Source organism: Anolis sagrei, chromosome 3, assembly GCF_037176765.1.
Source record: "Anolis sagrei isolate rAnoSag1 chromosome 3, rAnoSag1.mat, whole genome shotgun sequence".
NCBI lineage: Eukaryota > Metazoa > Chordata > Lepidosauria > Squamata > Dactyloidae > Anolis > Anolis sagrei.
In genome coordinates this window covers 191,141,485-191,153,890 of record NC_090023.1, presented here as the reverse complement: position 1 = coordinate 191,153,890, position 12,406 = coordinate 191,141,485, and the positions used below count along the sequence as shown (strand labels likewise).

The following is a 12,406-nucleotide window of genomic DNA, read 5'->3' as shown; positions in this document are numbered from 1 at the left end:
AAACCTACTTTTCATTTCATATAATGTATGCATGAGAATCCCCTCCCAAGCTAAAATGTTGTCAATTTGACACAACGTCTTTGTTTGTACAAGTAAATTGTGATTTAGCTCTCCAGATTCTCATAAATTGTTCTCACTCTCCCTTTTTATAAGTACCTCTGTATCACAGTTTGCTTCTAGATTTCCTGGAAAATGCAGTCAGTTGTTATAATGCAGTACACTATAATACAGTACACTATAATTATTACATTACATTTAAAATAGATTATATTTTTAATAAAACAGATCTAACTAGATACATAGTGTAAGTATTGTAGGATATAGTTAAATTGTTTTGCATGTGTAAGAAAGGATACCTCTTCCCCCTCTCCTTCATGTGCAGTTGTTTTCTGAGGTGTATATGTTGAAAGAGGTTCCTATGTTTGATGTTTTCTCTAGGGTATGTTCAAACAAAACCCCAGTTCCTCTGGAGGATAAAGTGGGGGCTGAATAACCCCAGGGTTTTCCTTGATGTACAGAGAGAGTGAAAAAGGAAAAAGAAAGAAAAACCACTTTTGCTAGGAGGAACTATCCTCCAGAAGTGTCTTGTCTGCAACTCAGCTTAAAATATATAATATATCAAAGGTGAAAGTAAAGGATAACAAATATTGACGATCTGCCATGTTGAAGTGTGCCAGTTGCAATTTAACTTCACAATCGCAGTGTGGTTCCTTTTCTAGTACAGCAATTTGATTTGGGCCATTTTTAACCTATATTCTCCAAAAATACTAGAATCAGTTAAAAGCTTAAGGTCTAATTTGGAAACTTTAAGATTTCTGGAATTATTGGAAAGGTATTCCCTTGAATATTTCTTGTGGCCTATCCAGAGAAGTTCCAAGAACAATACTCTCTGGACACAGCTCTTTTTATTATTTAGAGATTTAGGATACATTTATAATGTTTGCATTATTTCCAAATATGCCATAGGTGAAGGAACTACATTTACATTCCAAGAAAACAGTAGTGTTTGTTTATTTATTTACTATATTTATACCCTGCTCTCTCAAACCGCAAGGGGGACTCAGAGCGGCTTACAACATGACAATATTCAATGCTGCACATACAAATAAAAAGCAATAACATCATATATAAAATAACAAATAAAAACATATAAAACACCGTAAAACTGTTGAACTGTTAAAACTGTCAAAACCATAGTACCAAATCCAGGAGTCATCATTTGTGTTGATACAGATATTCTCATTCTATATTGCACTACCCAACAGCTATCCAAATACCTGATCGCATTACGAGGTTTTCACTCTTTTCCTAAAAACCAGGAGGGAGCGGGCCAGTCTGATTTCACTATGGAGGAAGCTCCATAGCCACCACTGAGACGGCCCTGTCTCTTGTACCCACCAGTCATGCTTGCGATGGGGGTGGGACTGAGAGCAGGGTCTCCCCCGCAGAACTTAACTCTCTACCTGGTTCATAGAGAGAGATACATTCATAGAGAGAGTTAGTGTTGTCCATTAGTAGTTTCTCTGTAAGTTAGAGGGAATAGTTTAAGCAAGGCTGTGTCCAGCAATAAGTATTCTTCAATATTTCTATTAGATAAAATAGCAGAATACTTACCAAATTGATGGACATAGCAAAATTTGGAGAGCCACTTAGTTGCCATGTCTGACCTAATGACAGGTCTAGGAGAGTAGCCATGGACAAACAAAATTAGAGCATTGCCCCATACATATGACATGCTCCCTCCCACCACAACAATGAAATTTTCTTCTACTTTCCAAACTATGGCATTGCTGAGATTAAAGGCGGTTCAACACAAACACTAAAATCCAATGTGGAAATAGATTAAACCAAACTAGTTTTGCTGTGCAGCACCCACACCTCAGAAACTAGCTTGAGGCTTGTATGGTGGTCACAGTATCCAATGATTGTGGGTTGGAGCCAAACCCTGGAACTGAAGTATATGCCTCTCCTTCCCATGGCTTTGCTTGCATCTGGATTTTTCCTATGCAGGAGTAGACTTGTTTCTCTGTCTAAGCCTGCTTCTTTGGATGAGCTCATGTTATCCTCCCTTCCCTGCCTGTCAACTTCCAAGCAGTTTCATTTTCACACAGAGGAACAACGTCTTGCTCTAAAAACCCCTCCATTCTTCCAACCAGAGAACCATCCTGCTCCAACATCCCCTTTGTCCGGGCACCCAGAGAGCCATCAGGCCCTGTACCCCAAACACCTCATCAGCAGCAGCTGGCTGAACTACAACAGAAAATACCATATGAAAATGAAATGAAATTAACTTTACATTTAGGAGCTCATTACATTCATTCTTCCAACACGTGTGACAGTGGGGGGATTCACCAGGCAGTGTGGTAAAGTTAATGTGAATTAACTTTACTTTAAGGACCTCATCACATTCAGTCACCCAATAACGGGGGGGATTCACCAGACAGTGTGGTGAATCCATGGGGCAGCGTGGGAATCTGTCACCCTGTGCCCTGCATCACCCATTCCATGGGGGAAAGCATTGCTGCCCAGCTTCCCCCTACAGTCGTCTCATTGTTGGCAACGAGAACATGGGAAGCCCCCCGTGATCTCGTTACTCCCTTTTACATTTTCACCACAGTTCAGGCACAGAGTCCTACTGGAACTCTGTGCCTGAACTGTGGTAAAAGCGTTGTATGTTACTCACATTTATCCATGTGATGAAGTCCTAAGACCACAAACACAAAAAGCTCATATAATGAAGGATACATGATTCAGCAGTGCTACATACAAAAAGCACTTATGATTGATGATTGATTGAACATAAGGCAGCCCACTTTAAATACCTCAAGGGTTGATATTGAGAGAGGGCAGCCCTATTTCCTGCTGCCTCTGAAAGTAGGACCAAATCTAATTGTTTGAGGTTATAGGAGAGTAGCTTTCATTTGAGCGTTATAACCTTTAGGCAATAAGAGCAGTTGGCAATTGAATCAAATGTCTAGAGATATAGTAAGGTCCCATTTTCTGCACATCTTCAGAAAGAGGCTGGACTCAGTGATCCATAAGGCACCACCCAACTCCATGATTCTATAATTTGAAAAGTGTTACAAGAAGGTATCTGTGTTGAAATATGGGTGTCAACGCTTAAACTTTAGCCAAGAATAACACTGTTGAAATTTTATGTTCAAATGCTGTACCTTGTTCTTAACTCCCAGATATACTCCATAACTGCATTCATGTAATAATAAAAACTCATTTAGAAGGAAGATCTGTTAATAACTTCTTATGTGATTAGCTTGGAAACTCTGCTTTATAAACATTGACATTGTATATCTGGAAAGTGAATCTTTCTTTTTAAACTTTTCTATGGTGTTTTTATGTCAGTTGTATTTTTAATATGCTTTTCCACAGGGGCTGCCTGATGCACCATAGTGACTAAGCAGCCTAGCTGTGCAATGTTAAATATACCTTAGCATTTCATGTGAAAGTTTATTAAAATTGTTTATAAAATATGTTTATTTAAAATGCAAATTGCACCAGCTGGAGGTCTGATAATTAATGGGATCAGTGCAGGTAGTGAATGAGGAATTTCTTCCCATTGCAAGAGTTCTTCAGAGGAAATCTTTCAGCAAAGGGAGGGAAGATTAGCTCTCCCCCTCTGTGCCTGTTTTAATTTCATTAGTTATCCATTTCCCTAGCTGATCAAATTTGCATTTTTACAAAACATGCAGCATACATGCAAAGATACATTTAACATCCAATATAGTTTGAGGCTATAATACCAAGGCTGAAATGCTAAACTCATTTATGTGGAAGGAAATCTCATTGGCTTCTGAATGGACATGGACAGACCTGGACAATTTGCTATGAATTAGGATGTTAGGTTGACTCTTTATGAATTACCTTTGTAACTTAGGCTTACTGTATATGCTCATGCGTAAGTCAAATACAGATTTGGGGGGAAGATCTATGGATTTTGAAATGACTTAGGAATAATTCACCAGAGAGGGGAAAGCAACAATGCCATCCCCGGCCACTGCCACCATTTCCCTTCCCAGGCATTCAAAAAGGTGGAGAAAGCAGAGGAGCTGGTACTTCTTTTAGATTTCTCCAAGAATGAATTAAGCTATTGTCTTCTGCCACTTTACCCAAGAGAGGATAATGGTTCCTTTTTTGATAAGAGTTATGGTACAATGCTTACAATGATATGTGGATAAGGCAACCCAGGTTTTTTGGGTTGGTTTTTTGACTAAAACTTCTAGAATTATACATGAGCGTACAGAGTAAGTTTTCATGCCCTCACATTCATGATGTGTGATAAGAAACACTCATTTACCTTGCAGAATCAGTGTAAAGATTGCAATGATGATTGTGTCATAACAACATTGAAATATCATGTCATGTGCTTAGCAATAGCTGTGACAGAAATGTGGATGATGATGATAATTTGATGTAATGATCAGTGTTGATCAACATTTTCATCTGGTTTTGCATTGAGTTTGATTACAAAATCTTAAACTTTGATATTTGTGCCACGAATTGATAAACTGATATAACCAACTAATTGTAATATAGGTTGAGCATTCTTTATCTGAAATACTTAGTACCAGAAGTATTTTTCATGTTGGTATTTTTGATGTTGGAGATGGGATTCAAGTCTAAACACAAAATTCATTTACTTCATGTGTATATTATACACATAGGCTAATTTTATACACAATATATTTAAAATTGTATGCATGAAACAAAGCTTGTGTACACTAGACTTGTGCAGTTGTATAGAATCACTATCCGTTTCTGTTTGTTTTATTCATTTTCATTTTTGAGTGCTTTCCAAAAAAGGGCACCTTTCCGAATGGGCGTTTTTGTTCCGCATCTGAAAAAAATGAAAATTTTGACCCATTGGACACTATGGGCGAGCTTCCCCAGACTCACTTTCCCTTTAGTTTTAGGGCTAGGGGGATGAAAATCACCACATATGGAGGGCGCATTTACAACTTTGAGCCCACCAAATTTTATAACATTTTGATCATCCCTACCTTCGTGACCACATTTCCTTTTATGAACCTACACGATCCCTTCTCGCACTCCTGCCTCCATCACAAGTGCGATTTTTGAGGACGAGGGACAGGGCCTTCTCTGTGGTGGCCCCTCGGCTCTGGAATTTGCTCCCCAGAGAAATTAGGCAAGCCCCCACCCTTGAAGTCCTTAGGAAGAGCTTGAAAACTTGACTGTTTCAGTGTGCCTTCAATGAATGATTAACTGAACTATAACCCCTGACCTGACCAAATCCTGCATGAAATGCCCTCAGAAGCACTTTATTTTCTACTTACTAGTGCAATTAAATCCTATTTTCATCCCTCTGATCCCCTGTCCAGATACATTACATTGTCTTTTCACCCAGTGGTTTACATTTTTAATCCTTGCTACTGGCCCTGCCCACTGTGATTTATTTTCTGTGTTTAAATAATTGTGATTTTAAATTGTTTGATGTGCTTATTTATATTGTTTCTTGTATTTTATTTTTATATTTTATATTTTATTGTCATTGGATGTTGTTTATTTGCATTGCTGTATTGTTGGGCTTGGCCTCGTGTAAGCCGCCCCGAGTCCCCTTGGGGAGATAATAAAGTATTATTATTACTATCCCCATTTTTTAAGGGATGTTTTTCTTTCTACAAATAAACTCTCCTTTAAAACAATCCCTCTTTCCCCCTGCTAGTCCCACCTGTAACTTCTCCAGGAGCAGCAGCAGGAGGAGGGAGGCAGGGTAGGGTACCATTCCTTTTTGCCAAATGTCAAAGATGCTCCAAACACCACACACACCCAGTGCCAAGCCCCATTATTTCACTTCTTCCTTAACTGGCGACAATAAGGTAAAATTCCCCTCCCCTTCCCATCATTTTTGGCAATCGCATGGTTTGTCCTTCATTACGACCTGGATTAAAAGCATCAGAGTTACTTAAAATACCACTCCTCCTGTGATTCATTCCCCTCGGTCTTCAGAGAAGACCTGGGTTTAAAGACAGGGCTTAAGATACCACAATTTCTGTTATGCTTTCCTCTCTGTCTGCAGAAGAGAACTGGGTTTAAAGATGGGGTATAAGATACCACTTCTCAGCAGACGAGGCGGATGGCATTTTTTTCCTCCGATGGCCCAACAGGCAGGGCTCAGAGGGAAATACTAATTCTCCGCAGACCTCATGAGGAGTGCCACATGGCCCAAAAAGCAGGCAAGGAAATGGTACCCGCTCCCGCTTTCTTTCGTTTCAAGATGATTTTTGTTCTGGAGGGAGGGGTTCTCATTTTGTGCCTTCGCCTGAAACAAAAGGAATGAAAGAATGAATTAAACAGAAGGAACGGGTACCGCACACACCTCTAGTGTACACTGAACCATCAGAAAGCAAAAATCTCAACCTCGCATGTAATCAGTTTCACATTATGGAACATTTTTGATTTCTGGATAAAGCATGCTCGACCTGTACTGAACCTGATGTGAACATCACATAAATGTACATCTTTTCTTCCCTTATTGAATGAAATGTGGAAATTTCAGATCAACAGAAAGAGACAAGAGAAAGGGTGTACACAGGGGCAGCTCAAGCCATTATGCAAAGTAAGCATTTGCAGTATAGTTGATTTTGCCCAGGGGCGCTCTTGAGGCACTCTTGGGGGAAAATAGACCTTGACATATGTGAGTTATAGTTACTGGGATGTATAGTTCACCTACAATCAAAGAGCATTCTGAACGCCACCAATGATGGAATTGAACCAAATATGGCACACAGAACTCCCACGACGAACAGAAAATATATATCAGTGATTGATTGGGGGGGGGGGGCGCTAAAATACTGTTTGCTTACCGTTGAAAATTACCTAGGGTGTACAGTTGATGAAGTTGTGTTCTTATGGTCATGTTTTTCCTTTGCTATATGGATTTCGAACCAGTTTAATCCAAAAGATGAAGCGAGATTGTCCTCTCAAACTAAAAAATGGTGTTCAGTTCCCCCAAACTTGTTCTGCTTTCTAACTGCTAAAGGGTGTGAAATCTTCAAAACTGAATATGATCTATTTTACCTTTTTAGGTGGTGTGGGGGAGGGGGTTATTGCTTTTTTTCCAAGTGTTTCCTTCCCAGGAATGTGGATCAGTTGCCAAGGCAACACAAGAGAACTGTACAGTGCCTGCGTGTGTGTGATTGTACTTTGTTCTCCTTATAGATGGAGGAGATCAAATTTAAAGACAGAGCAGTCTACGTGCTGGAAAGAGAGTTAGGGGTTCAAGCCGGGCATGCTCAGAGACTTCAGCTCCAAAAGGAGGCTTTAGATGAACAACTTTTCCAGCTCAAAGAGGCTGACCGGCATCTGAGCAGCCCCAAGCGGGAACTTCCTCATGCAAGTGGTGCAGGAGAGACTTCAGAGCAAACAGGAAGTCCTGTAAGCACTTTCTAGTGGTTTTTGCATAAAACAAGAAAAAAAATGCCAAAATCTTGATGAGTGAGAGCACATCCTAGCAAGTGGCTTTGTTGTTTATTTGTTTGTTTATTTTTCCCAGTTAATAGTGTGTTGATGGTGGGAAAACCAGCAGAGTTTGACCTCTTAATTTGGTCATGCTTTTTTTTTCATTTTGCCAGAGGGTAAACATTTCTGTTTTTCTTTTACATAAATAAAACACAGCTTACTTTGAACACTTGCCTTGATCTGACAGCTTGAAATGCTTTCTCAGAGACTCTCAGCATGAAAATGCATAACTAAACTGATTAATGCTGCTGATTTCCCAGGCTAACGGTGCACCTACTCTCTAGAATGAATGCATTTTGACACCACTTGAATTACCATAGTTCAGTGGTATGGAATAAATTGAGTTGCAGTTTTACAAGGTCTCTACCTTTTCTGCAAAAAAGAGGGCCGGTGCCTCACCAAACTACAGCTCTCAGGATACCATAGCATTAAGCCGTGGCAGTTAAAGTGGTGTCAAACACTACTTTAATTCTATATTGCAGAGTCACCCCAAATTAAAGGTAAGGTGGCCAGTGGCTCTTATTTATTTATTTACCGTATTTACATTCTGCCCTTCTCACCCCACAGGGGACTCTGGGCGGATTACAATGTACATATATATGGCAAACATTCAGTGCCATAGACACACAACATATATAGACAGACACTCAGAGGCTATGTAACATTCCAGCTTCTGGCCACCAGGGGAGTTGTCGCTTCACCAGCCGTTTGTGACACTGAAGTACTTTCTCATTCTTTGCATACTTCCTGGAGATTTTTATGACCTTGTAAATCAATTAGCCTCCCCACATAAGTGGTACCTAAATTTCCTACTTACGAGATGCAACTGTCTTTCGGGCTGTAGAGGTCACTGGCAAGCTACACAATTTTGGTCGAAAGCTCACTCCAACCTGGGCTGGCTTCAAACTCATGACCTTTCGGTCAGTAGTGATCTTAATGCAGCTGACTCCCAGCCAGCTGTGACACAGTCCTGGTGCTATATGGAGAAGACAGTGCTGCTGTCCTTTTAATTGTTATATGGAAGGGGGAATTTCAGCTTTGTCATGTCATGTCTAGTATGCTTGCTGAAATTCCTTCCACGCAAATATGAATGATACAGTACCAGTGTCCTCTTTTAAGTTGGCCACCCTGCTTACTAATCCAACTGCAAACAAATGCAAAAGCTAATTGATTTATGGGCAAATGAAGTAACATGCTAACGTCTAAAATGATGCTTAGGTGCCACTGCTAGTACTATATCAGTATGAACTGAGTCAAATTTACCACAATGGGGCAAAGTGAAGCTACTGCCTCAAATCATAGATGTTGGACATGCTATACAATCCTTGGTGATGGAGGAGAGAGTCAATGGAGGAGAGGCGCAACACACAGTCGGCTGTCTATCCCTAAACCTTACCCTCTTGGAGATAGAGCTGACATTATACTATGTGAAATATTTGGCTAAGGGTTGCCAAAGAGAGGAGATCTTCTGCCACCATCACCTTGCCATGGTAGACCAAATGGTGGCAGTTACACTCAGGGAAAAGGAAGTAGTAGTTCTTACTTTCAGGGAGTATGCTATGTTCCTCACTCTGCTATCACCAATATGGTGACCAAATGGTGGCAGGTACACTCAGGGAAATGGAAGTTGTAGTTCTTACTTTCAGGGAGTATGTTATATTCCTAACTCTGCTGTCACCAATATGGTGACCAAATGGTTGCAGTTACACTCAGGGAAAAGAAAGTTGTAGTTCTTACTTTCAGGGCGTATGCTATGTTCCTAACTCTGCTGTCACCTATACTGAACTATAATTCAGCTGCCACTCTAGTAAATGAAAAAGAAGGACAGAACACCATCTTGAACCTTTGCCTCAGGCTTAAAATGGCTTTGGCCAGCCCTAAGCATTTATCACTGCTTTGGATTTTCACAAATGCTCTTTCGAAAGGGAAAGAGAATACCAACTAACATCCTCTTTAATGCTTCTTTCATACTATGCAATCCCTTGCACCATTTAATGCAAATTCACCTCTTCTGCAGGCTTTCTGTGTAGCTATGCCACTCTTCCAGCTTCCGCATTAATTTGCTAACGATAGAGATTTCTCTGTGACATTTGTTCAAGTTCTTTTCATTGTTGATCCTCATCAAGATTTCTTTTGTAGTGCTGCTTGATTTGAATTGTAGATTTTTTTCAAAAACATGAGCACAAAATTCTTTTTCTCTTCTTTGTTTCAAGCCTCTCCTGCACCTGTTGAATGACGAATCCTAGCAATATTGCGTTTCATTAGGCCAAAGAGATTCATCATTTGCTTGCTTGAGTTAAAGTGTTAATATTGCTACACAAATTCATATGTTTCCAAAGAAATTAAAATAACAAATAACTAATAAAGAAAAAATGTTAAAATGCTATTATAATTTGTTTTCTTTACTCTAAAAATGAAGGTAGCTACTCCTCTATCTGTTTCATTTTCTATTTGAGTTAAACATTTTCACTTATGGATTGATTAAAAGACAATCCTGAGGTTTTCAAGCAACCCATTCAGATATACAGTTCCATGCAAAAGTAATATATGCAATGATAGAATTGCACTTATTTATTACATCTTATATTCATAATATCATAAGGAAATTACAGGTGGCTTGCCTGTTTAAAGCACTAAATTCAACAGTGGCATCTATAGGAAACATTGCAGCAATTTCCAATGTTTCTTTCATTTCCCCAACTATAGCGTTTGTGGTTCTGTATTTACATACGCATACTTTCTTTTCTTTCTTTTACATTTTCCTCCTATCTTACATATCTCCTTTCCTAAATTTCTATTGGCTTTATATTCCAATATTAAGGCCTAGATTATGCTCATTTTAGAATTAGTTAGGGAAAGATGGATTCCAAAGAGAAAGATGATGGGGTGGCGGGTGAGTGTAAATATATATTTCCTCTGTGAACAGTTATTTGCAGTTGTTTTTTGTTTTAGGAACAGCAGTTGGATGAAAGAGATGCTCGGCGCTTCCAACTTAAAATAGCCGAACTAAGTGCAATCATCAGGAAACTGGAAGATCGGAATGCATTATTATCAGAGGAACGGAATGAACTTGTAAGAAAACACATATTTTTCTTTTCTATACAGTAGCTTTTCACCAGAGCCTGTAGTGGAGATACAAGTTAACTTAACTGGGGAGGGGGGACCTTTTGCATTGGCTCAAAAGCTCTCTTCAGCTTGATGCCCTCCAGATGTTTTGCTCTACAACTGCAATCATCCTTGATTATCTCCTATGCTAAGAAGTAGTGTTGAGGTGACATGTAATGTTGAGGTGTTGAGGAGAGGGAGTGAGTATTTTCTCTATCACTAGCCACTGATAGTAGCATTTTGGTAAAGAGGTATTTATTTATTTATTTATTTATTTACAGTATTTATATTCCGCCCTTCTCACCCTGCAGGGGACTCAGGGTGGATTACAGTGCACATATACATGGCAAACATTTGATGTCATAGACACACAACATATAAAGACAGACACAGAGGCAATTTAACATTCCAGCTTTTCTTGAGGGCATTTTTGGCCATCGGGGGAGCTGTCCCTTCACCAACCATTTGTGACACTGATGAAATACTTCCTCATTCTTTGCTTGCTTGCTGGAGATTTTTATGGCCTTGTAAATTAGTTAAATTTGCCTCCCCGCATAAGCGGTACCTAAATTTCCTACTTGACAGATGCAACTGTCTTTCGGGCTGCAAAGGTCAACAGCAAGCTACACAAATTGGTCGGACGCTCACTCTGACCCAGGCTGGCTTCAAACTTATGACCTTTCGGTCAGTAGTGACTTAATGCAGCTGACTTCCAGCCAGCTGCGCCACAGTCCCGGTCCTGTAGTGGGAACTGCACTTTTACTTTTGGAAGATAGGCTTTTTAGAAATTGCAATTAATTGTTATTAATTCCTTTTGCTCATTAGGATAATACCACATTCTGATTGTAACTGAGAGGGGTAACTTCACTTCTTCTGTACTGTAACTGTAATTCCAATTGTTCATCCAGTGGTGACATCTATTCTGCATTGTAAACAACTATCAAGACAGACACAATAAATGGAAGAAACAGGCCACAGCTTTGTTTGATTTTAGCGGTTGATAGAATTGATATACACTGTGGGTCTGGATTCAGACATCAACCAACCCACATGTTGATTTATGAACCTATACATTAAACTTATTTTCTTAGGATGGTCAGAGATGTTCCAGTTGGGCATCTTCCTAATACTGTCTTGCAGGGAGTGTAGACAAAATATGCTCTCCACACTCAAAGTCCTTCAAGGAACTTCCCCATATGATTCAACTGAATGATAGATACTGGATCCAGGAGTTGTGTCAATGGCCTTCAAAAGTGTTCAGTAGTGGAAGGAACCAATAAAAACCAGCACACAACTCCCATGTTACATCAGCTCCACTGGCTGCCTGTTTGTTACCAGGCACAATTCAAAGTGCTGGCTTTGGCCTGTAAATCCCTAAACAGCCCCGGCCCAGTTTACCTGACTGAACGCATCTCCCTTTACGAACCACCGTGGAAACGAAGATCTTCTGGGGAGGCCCTGCTCTCGGTCCTGCCACCATCAAAGGCACGTTTGGTGGGAACAAGAGACAGGACCCTCCCTCCTGCCCTGGTGAAGACCTGGCTGTGTGACCAAGCCTTTGGGACAGTGCAATGAGGCAAAATTGTGTCCTGAGGTAGTTTTAAAGCAACTTTTAATGTGAATATAGGTGATTTTAATGTTTGTATATATTTATGGTTTTATGTCCCAGCATTGAATGTTTGCCATATATATGTTGTGCTCCGCCTTGAGTCCCCTGCGGGGTGAGAAGGGCAGAATATAAATGTTTTAAATAAATAAATAAATAAATAAATAAATAAATAGCAGAAATGAACAAATTGGCAATGTT

The 12,406-nt window shown here is 39.8% G+C and overlaps 1 protein-coding gene across 24 annotated transcripts in view; it reads left to right on the top strand.

The window, feature by feature from the left end:
• Positions 1-12,406, top strand: part of JAKMIP3 (Janus kinase and microtubule interacting protein 3) — a 138,641-nt gene that overhangs the window by 93,185 nt on the left and 33,050 nt on the right. For 9 of the 24 annotated variants that reach the window (XM_067465766.1, XM_067465760.1, XM_067465761.1 and 6 more), the window contains exons 4-5: positions 7,195-7,410; positions 10,447-10,566. In XM_067465766.1, the coding sequence (XP_067321867.1) occupies positions 7,195-7,410; positions 10,447-10,566 (336 nt within the window). The remainder of the gene's footprint in view (positions 1-7,194; positions 7,411-10,446; positions 10,567-12,406) is intronic. The other 15 variants (XM_067465765.1, XM_067465762.1, XM_067465768.1 and 12 more) reach the window with 5 other exon arrangements.